Source organism: Melanerpes formicivorus, unplaced genomic scaffold (assembly GCF_026170545.1).
Source record: "Melanerpes formicivorus ecotype bairdi unplaced genomic scaffold, bMelFor1.0.p_v2 SCAF_14, whole genome shotgun sequence".
NCBI lineage: Eukaryota > Metazoa > Chordata > Aves > Piciformes > Picidae > Melanerpes > Melanerpes formicivorus.
The window spans coordinates 3,720,208-3,733,536 of record NW_027142366.1 but is presented as its reverse complement, the minus strand read 5'-3'; the positions used below and the strand labels follow the sequence as shown (position 1 = coordinate 3,733,536).

At 44.3% G+C, this 13,329-nt stretch overlaps 1 protein-coding gene across 3 annotated transcripts in view; it reads left to right on the top strand.

Moving 5' to 3' along the window:
• The window catches only part of SDK1 (sidekick cell adhesion molecule 1), a 465,152-nt gene that overhangs the window by 342,530 nt on the left and 109,293 nt on the right, over positions 1–13,329 (top strand). For all 3 annotated transcript variants that reach the window (XM_068146644.1, XM_068146645.1, XM_068146643.1), the window contains exons 19-21: positions 1,235–1,350; positions 4,397–4,589; positions 9,290–9,388. In XM_068146644.1, coding sequence (XP_068002745.1) covers positions 1,235–1,350; positions 4,397–4,589; positions 9,290–9,388 — 408 coding nt within the window. The remainder of the gene's footprint in view (positions 1–1,234; positions 1,351–4,396; positions 4,590–9,289; positions 9,389–13,329) is intronic.

Sequence of the window (13,329 nt, the reverse complement as noted above, 5' to 3'; positions counted from 1 at the left end):
GATTTCTCCACACAAAACCTCATAATACAAAAGTACCTTGAAGCTTTAAAAGTTTGTAACCTGCTTTTGTAAAGTATGGAGCAAGCCACTCGTTTTTTGCTGGTGATTGTGGATACTTTTTAGAAGCATAGGGTCATTGGGGTTTGGTAGAAATTTTCCTTTGGATGCAGAAGGAAGCTTTAAAACTATTTGTGGATAGTTCCTGTCTCACAGAACACACATGACTGCCAATAGTAATATATTCAAAGCTTTATTGAATTTATTTTCTGAGATGCACAGGGTCTTGGTCCATTTTCATCCTCCCATAGCAGTTTTCTACTAAAGCTTACAACAAGCTTGGTGATTTCCGAAACACAGCTCTGCCTATCAGTATTCTTTCCTCTGAGAACTATAGAAATGACAAGCAAAAAGCTGAAAAAAAATTGCCTGGAAGGTATTTAAAGAGATGTTACATTAAATGGCAAAATATTTTAGGTGTTATTTTGTTGTTGTTTGAAGGCAGTATGCCTTTATGTTGTGCGCTTTCTGTTGCATTGAGGAAACATCTGCCTAATTAAATACTTGGCATAAAATGTTTATGCAACTTTTAGTAGATTAGAGGATGTATTGGCTCAGAATATATATAATCAATTCAATATACATGAATGAATATCAGAGCAAGATAAAACAAGAGCATCTCCAACTGCCAAGAAAAATCTTTATTGCGTGTGATATGACTGGTCCTGATTCTTTAAGCAGGAGTAAATAATAAACAGATGCTGTTGCCAGGTTATAATTCACAATTAGAACTTTAATTGTGCATACTCGATGTTTGCTTGTCTGAGCTGGGGAATTGTGCCATAGTAAAAGGCTTAAGAAATCTCTTTCTGAACCTGTGCATTCTCTATGCAGTCGTGGGTAATTGAAAGAGATGTGTTCACCTATCATTACCTGGTTTCTGCCTCTCTGAGAAACTCATGTGTGGAATAATAAGCTGCAGGAATCATTTCATCCCCTCCCCTTGAAAGAATCTCCAGTACAGAATGAGAAATTAACCCAATTACCCATTTTCCCCCTGCCAAAAAAATCATTGCTGGTTCCTGTTTCACAAGAAGTGCACGCTTTTCTCCAGGCTGGTGTTATTTTGTGCCCCAGGAGTGGCAGTCAATGGGGGTTGCTTTCGTCTTTCTCTTCAGTCCACTCATCCCTTTTCAACTCTGCTTTCTCTTGTTTCCCTCTTGGCTAATGGGAGCAGTGCCCACAGCTCCACCGCAGAATGTGCAAGTCGAAGCTGTGAACTCCACAACCATCCAGTTCCTCTGGAACCCTCCACCCCAACAGTTCATCAATGGTATTAACCAAGGATACAAGGTAAATAGGAATGACATTTCTGTGGTTTCAAGTAACATTTGGCTTAATACTCCTGGTATGTAACACTTAAGAGCTGAGTCTAATAATCTCGACTCTCCAAAGTGGCTGTGTGTTTTCAGGGGTATCTTACTAGAGTAAAATGAAAAGAGGAGTGAGCAGTTGTTGGTCCTAACATTTGCAATTTATGTAAGTTCTGGAAAGGGAATATGTCATAGGCTAGAAGTCATAAGACCTTTGTCATTTCCCTGGAGAAGTTCCAAAGCCAAAAAGTAGCTCACTGTCAAACAGTTTGGAAAATTGGCAGGGGAGATAGATCATTGTGCCACTGAAAACCAACCTCGAGACTTCTATTTGCACTAATGCAAAATTCCCATTCATTTCATTAGGAACCAAGGCATCACACCGAATATTTGTCTTGACTTGCCCACTGTGATGATTTGGGCCACATAAGAATGTAAAATTTGTTAATCATGCTGATGACACAGAGCTAGCATGACAAGCCCCTGCTGATGGGGCAACTGGCAATATCTATTAGAGTACGCAGCATAGAGAGTGCTTAACAGAGCACTTGTTGGTACTTTGGCCAGTGGAGTGTATGCTAAGAAGATAACTGGAGTGGTTTATTTCTGTCTCTCAGGAAGAGCTGCTTAATAGAAACTCCTTCAGTGGTTTGGCAGTAGGGGCATAATAAATGCAGGGTTTGAAAACATTCATGAAAAGAACAAAAAGAAGCCTTGTAAGAAGCGGAGCAGGAGGAGGGAAGACTGCTACGTTTTGTGAGGGAGGAGTAAGGTTGATTTAGGTGTTGGGTGAAGGAATGTTGAGTGGGCTGAGAAGAGTGTGCAGTTCAGAAGCCAGGCTGTGAATTGAGAGATTGTAGGTGGATTGAAGAAGTTTCAAAAGAATTGTTCCTTATCTAACAATGTGATGGAGAGGGAGAAACAGAGGTATGCATGGGAGTTCTGGTGGTTTTGCCCAGCTCTATGTATTTCTCATAGACAAGAGGGGTGGCTTCAGAATCCCACTGCTGCAATACTATAGACACCTAGAATATGGACCTCCGTTTTCCCCAGAGATGGAAGCGGCTCTTACAACGAAGTGACTGACAGGGCTGCAGGAGTACCTCCTGAAACCTCAGTAGAGGAGTGGTGCTTGGCTTCTGTCCAGACTCTGGAGAATAAAAGCACTTTTTGGGCTCAGTGGACTGCAGTGCACTGTAATTTCCTGGTGCAAGTCCAAGCGTGGTGAGCTCAGTCAGATTCTCTAAAGTCTATTTCAGGGTTTTGTTTTTTTATTCCTCACTTTATTCAGAGTTTCAGTCTGAAACTCCTTAAGTCTCACCATATAGCTCCCTCTAATTTATGTTTCAGTTTCTTTAGCAATGGCATAAAAACAACTAAAATTGTTATTTGCATCTGCCAGGGGTCAGCAAAAAACTTTTGGATACCTTTGATCGTAGTAGACTGCAACAGCTTTACCATTCCTGTTTCTCCCAGGGATTGTCCATTGCAGTGCAAAGACCTCCTGGGAACATTTCTGCCAGTTACTTTCTACAGCATAGAGTGTAAATTACTAATAGTCAAAGCCTGGCCTTTGACTTCCTCAAGGATTAAACCCATTTTTTCCTTTAACTGACAGAATCGTTTACCTTTATTTTCTGCACGTTTCCTGAAGAACTTGCCAGGAAATATACTCAGGGAAAAAAAAAATAATAATAGAGAATTTCATTCCTCTAAAGTCATAAATGCCAGTTGTAATCCCCAAAGGTGATTTAGCAAAGAAAATAAAACTTACTATCCCATCAAAGATTTTTCCATTTTTATCCTTTCTTTGAAATTTATTTGCATTTCAAGGAGTTGTAAAGTGCACCTTTTCAAACAGGAAATATTCCTAACAAAATTACTCCTTCTAGCCCTCTAACTGTGCTCTCTGATTGTCAGAAGCCAGAGACACTTGGCTAAATGTGGCAAATATGGCTCATTAATTTCAGGCATCTATGAGCCCGGAATCAATGCAACTAACATGATTTACACAGATATGAGTAAAGCCTGGAATTGTAACCTGCTTCTCTAAACCACACAAGTAAGGGGTTTATTTTTTTGGACAAAATTAAGTTTTCAGAAGCACTTTAAAGCTTTAGGCTCCTAAACCATTCTGGCAATTTCCAAAATGGTTTTAGGATTTCAAAGTCCTTTGCCACAAATGAATTTTTTAAGCCCTCGTGTAGCTGCCTACACATAAATTACTCCGCTCTAAAAAAATATTGATCACCCAGAAGATCCACTGAGAGGAATGAAACTTGGGAGAACTCAGCACATCTGACAGGCACACTGTTTTAAATGCATGGAAGTGTCTTCAGGAGTCTGATTTTTGGGGGGACCCAGGTGTTGAAAATTGCAGTAATGATCTTTACAACCATTTTCTATTCTTTCTGTAGTTCCAGAACCGCTTGAATCATTCACAGTGTGGATATCCCCAAACCACTGAACACTGATACTCATAGCCTGTTAGGCTAGGCTGGGCAGTGGGCTTCTGGGGGGCCTGTGAAAGGGGAAGAAGGATGTGTGTGTGTCACTCTTTTTCCTCCTTGTCCCACTAACCTGCCCAGACAGTGGAAATTTTAAGGAACCCCAGAATGAGATAAATTATCTCAGAGTAGCACTGAAAGTACCTTTCTTCCTTCAGCTTCCTTTCAGCAGCAGAAGCTGTCCAGGCTGGTCAGAGCAGCCCAGAGAGGCAAAAAAAAATCATGTCATGCAAGTAATAATGTGCAATAATTTTGGCAGTGTTCAGCAGCAGACACTGAGAATTGCAATCCCTCCATGGTATCAGAATATTCCCCATCAGCAGTGAGTATTATCCACATCCCTCCAGTTATCATTGTAAGAGTGTTATATCCATCTGTTCAGCATCAGAGCTGACAGTAGTTTAACAGCATTGCTTGGGTTTTTACAATCAGATTAAGATGGGTTTGGCAGCCAAGTGTACTTTGATTCCAAATAGACACAACTTCTAATGAGAGCTCATCCATGTTTAACATCTCCAGCTTCTGGCGTGGCCAGTGGACTCTCCAGAGACTGTGACTGTGGTCACCATTGCTCCTGATTTTCACGGTGTTCACAGCGGCTGCATCACCAACCTGAAGAAATACACAACTTACTACACATCAGTTCTGTGTTTCACCACACCTGGTGATGGACCACGAAGCACGCCCCAGCTCCTGCGCACCCTTGAAGACAGTGAGTAGTCAATGCTGGTAAAGAGAGCATCTCAGTGCCTGGAATTTGTGTGGTTGGATAATGTTGTGGGTTGAAATCGCCCCCCCCCACGCTAATTTGGAGAATTACCCTCCAAAATGAAAATTGCCAGACTAGCTCAGAAGGATCTGGAAGCAAATGGAGCTCTAGTTACAAGCACACTACAATCTAGAAATAGGAAATGCAATGAATATGTACAAAATATGCAAGATATGTACTATATCCTTCCCTCCCTCCTCCCCCTCTCCCTTCCCTCCCTCCTCCCCCTCTCCCTTCCCTCCCTCCTCCCCCTCTCCCTTCCCTCCCTCCTCCCCCTCTCCCTTCCCTCCCTCCTCCCCCTCTCCCTTCCCTCCCTCCTCCCCCTCTCCCTTCCCTCCCTCCTCCCCCTCTCCCTTCCCTCCCTCCTCCCCCTCTCCCTTCCCTCCCTCCTCCCCCTCTCCCTTCCCTCCCTCCTCCCCCTCTCCCTTCCCTCCCTCCTCCCCCTCTCCCTTCCCTCCCTCCTCCCCCTCTCCCTTCCCTCCCTCCTCCCCCTCTCCCTTCCCTCCCTCCTCCCCCTCTCCCTTCCCTCCCTCCTCCCCCTCTCCCTTCCCTCCCTCCTCCCCCTCTCCCTTCCCTCCCTCCTCCCCCTCTCCCTTCCCTCCCTCCTCCCCCTCTCCCTTCCCTCCCTCCTCCCCCTCTCCCTTCCCTCCCTCCTCCCCCTCTCCCTTCCCTCCCTCCTCCCCCTCTCCCTTCCCTCCCTCCTCCCCCTCTCCCTTCCCTCCCTCCTCCCCCTCTCCCTTCCCTCCCTCCTCCCCCTCTCCCTTCCCTCCCTCCTCCCCCTCTCCCTTCCCTCCCTCCTCCCCCTCTCCCTTCCCTCCCTCCTCCCCCTCTCCCTTCCCTCCCTCCTCCCCCTCTCCCTTCCCTCCCTCCTCCCCCTCTCCCTTCCCTCCCTCCTCCCCCTCTCCCTTCCCTCCCTCCTCCCCCTCTCCCTTCCCTCCCTCCTCCCCCTCTCCCTTCCCTCCCTCCTCCCCCTCTCCCTTCCCTCCCTCCTCCCAGTTACCTCACCCAGTAGTCAAAACAGAGATACCCTAGAAGAAAGAGAGGAAAGTTGCAAGCAGAAGTGACAGAAGATGGGAAAAAAGAACTGTTTATGCCTCTGCCCTACATTCCCATTAGCTATCCAATGAATTATATAGACCTTATTATTTTCCTTTTGCATCCAATGGTCATCTGTTCACTCTTTGCAGTCAGGGACTAGGCTAAAGAATAGAATAGAATTAACCAGGTTGGAAGAGACCTTCGAGATCATCAAGTCCAACCTATCACCCAACACCATCTAATCAACTAAACCATGGCGCCAAGTGCCTCATCCAGTTCCCTCTTAAACACATCTAGTGATGGTGATTCCACCACCTCCCTGGGCAACCCATTCCAATAGCCAAAAAAGTTCCCCCTTCAAACTGTAACAGGTATCTCACCCAAGATTTTCTAACCTGGGTGCTGAAAATTTGACTTCATATTCACACTCAGTTTGCAATCTCTTGTCAAGACACTTCACATCAGGGGACGACCCCAGCTAGCTGTCTGTGTGTGTTCTTCCAGCCTGTGGCAAAAGAATGATATTTGGCATTTTTTCCACTATGACCTAAACCTGGGTGTTTGGGGTCTTTTTGTTAACATTGGCTGAGAGCTTCTTATTCTGGTTCAGCTAACACACAACACACTGCTGATGTCTGTGAACCCTCCTGCTCTTCAATCCATATTCAGGCATCCAAATAAATGTGAATTGATCTTCTTAGGAACTCAGCACTGGGACTTCCTGTGGAGGTCAATGATTAATTTACAATTGTTTCCTTCTGTTATTCGATAGATTGGAAGTGGCTGTATCTGTATTATGTTGCAAGTGTTTGGACAAAGGAACCAGGATCATAACAATGCAGTAACTTCTATTCTGCAAAACCTCCAGTCAGGATGAAGTAAAATGAGCTGGATAGTTTAGCATATAAATTACTTTCTGCATTCAGAAAGTGTTTCAGCCTCTGTGGCTCCTTGGAAGTATTTGCTCAAGACATTTTTGGGACTAACGAGCCTGACATGTGTCTGATGCTGATAACAACTAAACTGCAGTGACCCTCACAGACAACTGTGTGTCCACAGTGGTCGTGACTCTGACCAGTGCTTCGGTGTCTTCCTATCACAGCACCTCATAAACACTGCTGCATGTTTAGAAATCCAAATCAGAAGGAAAAGAAATGCCTACTGCATCCATTAAGATATTGGGGTTTGCAAATACTACTTTGCACTAATAGGAACTTTGAGGTTAGTCAGAGCTCCTGTAAAGATAAATAATTAACATTTGCAGGAGGGAATCTCAAAGTGCTAATCCAGTTTTTCATGAGATACTCTTGGAACAAAAACCCATTAAAATTAAATCTTTTCCTTTTTTTCCCCCCCTTTTGTGGTTAGTTTCCTCCATAGGAAACTATGTCCCAAGAGCAGATTGTAGACTTAAACCTTTGCTTGTTAGATCACAGAGATAGCAATTAAACTGCCAGAAATCTGTGAACCATTAATATGAACTCAGATTCGTGTATCTGAGTTCTGAGTTTAGTTAAAGCAAAAGGCATGGAGGAAAGAGAAACATACATTAGGTTTCTGTGTGTAGTATTAATTCTTTTTTTGCCTGTTTTCCTAAGGAAATGAAGCTTTTGACAATGTAAATGTGTTCAACTGTCTGTCTTGGGTCCATCTGTCTTTCTCCCTCCGACATCTGAACCCCATGGATAATTTCACTGAGTACAGAAGAGTAAGAAACCAAAGAGATGAGACTCCTAAGATTTTGTGGAAATTAATCAGCTGGGAAGAAGAGACTATTACGTTTTCTGCTGAAGGAAAGGCTGCAGAAATGAGCCTCAGAGACGTTGCACAGTGAGAGAAGGGGCACAGTCAAGACACTGAGAGTATCTCAGGGAGACATTGGGGAACTTTTGCCATTTTAGCCACAAGAAAATTCCACCATCAAACATAAAATGAGAGAAAGCCAGACTTGTATTTTGGAAAACATTTTAAACTCTTCTGGGTGTATGCAGCTGTCTGCTGCAAGGAGGCTCAGCAGTAGAGATGAGCAGGATTTAGTATTACTTTTTTAATCCTTCAGAATTGCTTTCCTTGGTTTTCATGGTGACTGTGAAGTTAAGTGCAGGATGGTGTAGGGCATCTTTGTGGAGAAGTCATTGAATCTAAGTTGCTTCAGGATTTATGGAGGTAGGTTGTGGGGGGAAGAGTCAAAAGGGCTCATGTTCTCAGGTGATAATTTTCTGTCTGTATGGCAAAGTTAGGCAGTCCTTTGGGGGAAGAAAAAATGCTGCAAACAGATCTGTTTGCTGATGAACTGTAGGTCAAATCAAATCTGACATGCAGTCAGAAGCATTGTGTCCTGGCTTGGAGTAACCCGCAGCTGTTTTTCATTATGACACTGAATTGGACTGCAACTGCAGGAGCTAATTGGAGGGAAGCTTTGTGAGAATGCAGTTTGCACGTCTGCAGATACACAGTCTCAAATAGTGCATAATTGCTGTGCTCTTGCTGGGTATTCCTGAGATCTCTACCAGATCAGCAGTTCTTTCTGTAATGTTCTGTCTACTAGGTACTGCAGGATGGATTTGGAAATGTTCCTCCCTAGGCTTGCAGAATTGCAAATGCGGTTGTAGCCGACCTGCTGGCGGGCTTGGGGGTTTTGTGGGTTGGTTTTTTTTTTATCATAGCTGGAGGGGAATGAGAAACTGGACTAAAGTGAAGAGGAAACAAAATATGAAATTGCAGATGAGAAATTGCCAACTGATGTCACTGGAGCTGGAGGATAGTCGGGCAGGGATCCAATGACAGAAGCACAGTGAATATAAAGTGAACAAAAACTCCTTTTTCCAGAGCATCGATTGAAGACAGAACAGCAGTTGGATCAAAAAAATCAGTCAGGATGTCTTCCTTGAAGATCAAAATTGAGGGAGGATGGCATATTCTTGACAGTCATTCCATTTTATGCTCTTTCATTGCACACTGGGGAGCTGAAATTTTTAAGAGCTCTTGAGCTACATCATAAAAATCCTTTAAAAAGTTTCACACACTTGTATTCATTTTACAGAAGACAGTTGCCATTATGTTAGGCGGGTTTAGAGTTGGTTTGAGAGAATCTATCCAAGCAGTGGCTTGGTGACTCTGTCCTTGCTTTGACCTTGCACAGGCAAAAGACTCTTTCCAGGTGAGGGGGATGCTGGTGGTGTTGCTACAGACCTAAGGCCAGACAAGCTACACACACAGCAGCACAGGTAAACACCACACACTGTCATTGAGGTAAAACAGCAAATACAATTGCTTCCAGGACTGCCAGCTTGATTGTCCTAATTAGATTAGATCAAGAGGAGAGGCAGAGAACAAGTTGCGTGCAAGTCTCCTGCTGCCACTCTCTTTAGTCCTCCGCGCAGTTAGGATGATGACTGGATAAAATAATTTATGTGATGAGAGCCAGAGTGCTTCTTAACACCTTGTGTTCTCCCCTCTCCCCTGCAGCTCTCACTGATGTTTCCAGCAGGTTTCTCTTGGCCCCAGCTGAGTATTTTATTTCCTCAGCCCTAACCTTGCCACAAGAATCAGATCAAAAGTAAGTGGGGTTCTCCTGTTAACAGATTTCCTTTTCTGATTGCCAGAGCCAGGAGCGGTGGGACACCTGAGTTTCACTGAGATTCTGGACACGTCTCTCAAGGTCAGCTGGCAAGAACCTGTAGAGAAAAATGGCATCATTACAGGCAAGTATCAGCTGCTATCTCCTTGGGTTTTTTTAAGTATGTGTCAGGTGAAATGTATCATTGCAGTGGAAAAATATTTGCGTAATAGAGCATTTAGGGAGAGCTGGCTACTGCGGGCACCGGTTTCCTGGTCCCTCTTTTGGGTAATTGAAATGTCAGCTAGGGCATGTTACAGCAAGTACAGGCAGTCTGTGATAAAAATCAGCTCCCCGTGGAGTTTCAGGTCTTGTTAAATCTTCTGTGACCTCCACCTGCGATGCTAAATTTCTGAAACTTTGTAAGACAGTGTTTGGCCTTTGCCCCAAAGGTGAGGGCTTCCTACCTGGACTTTAGAGCTGCAAAATCTAGATTGGCATTGCTAAGATCCGCAATCAAGAGCAAGCCTGAAATCAGCAGTATCCTTCCTCTGTGATCAAGTGGTCTGGCTGCAGACTGCGTGGCAGAATTTGCATGTCATTACTTAATTTTGTACAGACCATCACAAGGGTTCAGAACTCTCTTGTTTCTCTTTGATGAGCTTGCTGTTTGACAAGCTATTTATCTATTTACTGTATGCCAGTGTAGATACAACATCAGCAAGTTCATTATTTTTTCATAAAGGAAGCTATAAATAGTTGAGGAAAACTCTAGTTCTTATCAACAGAGGCAATATTGTTTTCAGATGGGAAACTATTGCAGCTGCACAGGATGGACAGGGTCTGAAGTGCAAGAAAGCAAGTTTTAAATTACTGGAGCTAAAAATCATAGCTGGGAAGGGAGAAGACCTTTGCACATGGATCAAAATATTTTGCTTTGGAAGCATTGACAGCTTAAATGTGTGTTTGTTTTTCTAGACTGCATTATAATTTGTGAAAACCATGTACATTTGGGGGAGTTAAAAATCACCAGGATTTCTGGCCCCTGAACATTGAAATGTTTTATCAGTCTAATTTCCTGAAGCCTTTTAACCTTGGACAGGTCTAATTACTTTGATAGGACTTGCACTTGACAGTATTGCTGTGTAGCAGCAATGTGCACCATTTGTACATGTGTCTTCCATGCTGGTTATGGGAAATGTGGAGTCCTCATGCAGATCATTTTATAGCTTTATACCAAAGAAACCTTCCTGAGATATGCATTGATTTAAGTGGTTTGAGGACAGCAGCTAACGATTTCTGAAAGCAGAGCAGTATTGATTCAGTGAAGATGGCCAAAGCTGTCAAGCCTGAGTGTTTAAATTTGGGTACCTAAGTCCAAGTCTAGCTCTCCCACACGAGGTGATACTCATCATTGGTAAGCACAAGTTAGCAGCACCACGCTTAGTGCTGCAGAACTAATTTGCTAGAAACAAGCTGCTGCCTCCTAGAATGGGCTGAAATCTGGAGGAGCACAGCATAGCCGGCAGGTCGAGAGAGGTGATTCTCCCCCTCCACTCTGCTCTGCTGAGACCCCACCTGGAGTACTGTGTCCAGTTCTGGAGACCCTATTACAAGAAGGATCTGGAGGTGCTGGAATGTGTCCAGAGAAGGGGCACGAGGATGAGCAGAGGGCTGGAGCCCCTCTCCTATGAGGACAGACTGAGGGAGTTGTGGCTGTTCAGCCTGGAGAAGAGAAGGCTCCGAGGAGACCTTATTGTGGCCTTCCAGTATCTTAAGGGGGCCTACAAGAAAGCTGGGGAGGGACTTTTTAGGGTGTCAGGGAGTGACAGGACTAGGGACAATGGAACAAAAATAGAAATGGGTAGATTCAGATTGGATGTTAGGAATAAGCTCGTCCCAGTGCCTCACCACCCTCATGGGGAAAAGTTGCCCAGGGAGGTGGTAGAAGCCTCATCCCTGGAGGTTTTTAAGGTCAGACTGGATGTAGTTGTGAGCAAGCTGCTCTAGTCTGACATGTCCCTGCCTGTGGCAGGGGGGTTGGAACTAGATGATCCTTGAGGTCCCTTCCAACCCCAGCGATTCTATGATTCTAAATATTACATTTGGGGCAGTGTTTCAGAAAGAATTAACTCAAGGTCTATTGTTCATGAAGAAATATCAATGTTAAAATGCCCAGCAAAGTTTGCAAGTGGGAAAAAAGACTCCAAAACTATCCTTAATGATGCAAATGGCACTTGGGATAAAAGAGGAAAATAACAAAATTGGTCATGCCATGAGTACCTTAGAGGTTTATAGAGGGCTGCTTGGAGATCAGAGTGCTTGGGGAGGTAATTATTCATCATTTCTGTTCATTGATATCTTTACTGGACCTTCTTGTCCCTGCATCAGAGCTGGGAGGAGAAAAGCACAGCGGGGGGTGCCAGCAGCCAGCCTGCTCTGGGAAATTGCCCATTACTCTTGCTGTAAATTTCAGTGTCTTCCTCCTTCCCTCGGTAAACATTGATTTATGAGGACCTGGATGTAGACGGACAGTTTGTGATTGGGTGTACTGCTCTCTTGTAGGAAATTTACTCCAGATCAACAGAAAATTATTTCTGAACCTCCTCTGGTCATTAGTTTCCGTTAGGCAGCGTTTTGGGGCGAGGGTGCGGTGCCAAAGCACACAGGGAAGGCTCCGTGGCACCTTTCCTGCTCTCACACTGAAGCCAGAGGAAACACTCAGCCTGGACTCCCCTGTGCACCTTTCTGGCAGTGGCTGTGTCTGTCAAACAGCGAGCGTGTTTTTACCAACCACATGTCCTAAAGTTCTGCCCATCTGTCAGTCATTGTGGCTTAAGTGCTACTTTGGGGTACAGTGGATGTTGTTCCTCTCCTTCAGCAGTTTTTCGGCTCTCTTTGTTATGCATGGCTACGTTTGGCTTTGTGTCTGCTCGCCGTGTGTGTGTCTGTGTGTTTGCTGCTTGCATTTTTATATATGGCTGGTATTTAACTGTGCTTTTGGGAGTGAGATATCCAACAGTAAGTGCAGCCTCTTTGCCTTTTCCTCGATTTGCATGTGAACTCAGGATGTTTTTTCTTGGTGGACATTTTTTGAGTAAATAAATACACAGAGGCTGTGTGCCTCATGGACAGAAAAGCTGGGTCTCATCCCTATAGTCACAAGGGAGAAGACATAAAGTGTTCCAAAAATAATCACCAACATTTGAGGTGTATCCAAAGCTTATCTAGATGGGAGAGAAGGTATCTCAATCACTTAAGAGTGCCTAGTGTGTGGTGGGTAAGACTTTCTGTTGTTCATAAGCAACAAATGGATAGAGGGAGCATTTAAAGTTCTCTGTTTATCCTCTTATGGTTATTTATTGCTTTGAGCAACTCATATTCATTTATTCTGAGGTGATACTCCTGTCAGCCTATGTGTAAGGTTCAAAGCAGGCATAGCAGGGTTGTCCACAGCTCCTGGGCAGACAGATGAGCCACAGCATGGCCCTTGCCAAATCTCTGCTCCATCCATGCCTGTACATGGACATTCTGCTGGCTGGGGACATGGCTGCTGGGTTTGTCCTCTGTTGGGAAGTGGGGAGAGGCACAACTGAGCCTTCTGAGGATTCCTCACTCTTCCACATTGCCCTGTCTGGAACAAATGGCACCCAGGGATGTTTGTGATGGCTCTTCTGTTTGCTGCTCCTTCATACATCTTCACAGAGCATCAAATGAAGTGGACAGTCCCCCTCCACCTTTCTGTTTCTTCTCTATTTACAAAGGCAACAGAACCCTTAAGTTTTGTCAAATCTTCATATAAGTTGTACTCTTGCCTGTGCTTCATAAACTCCACAGGTAAATGATTGTCAGGACTTTTCAGAGAGTATCAAAATGCCACAGTGTCTTTGGGATTTTGCTGAATTACTGGATTAATTCCCATTCAATAATTTACTTAACACTGGCTCCAGATGAGCATCCAGGTGTTTTTCACCTAGGAAGCACATAGTCAGACAAGTTGTTGCACTGTAGCTGAAATGGTTGTAGTGTCACCTCTCTTTAACACTGCCCCCTCACCTAAAACATAATTTGTGACTATGTGAGCAC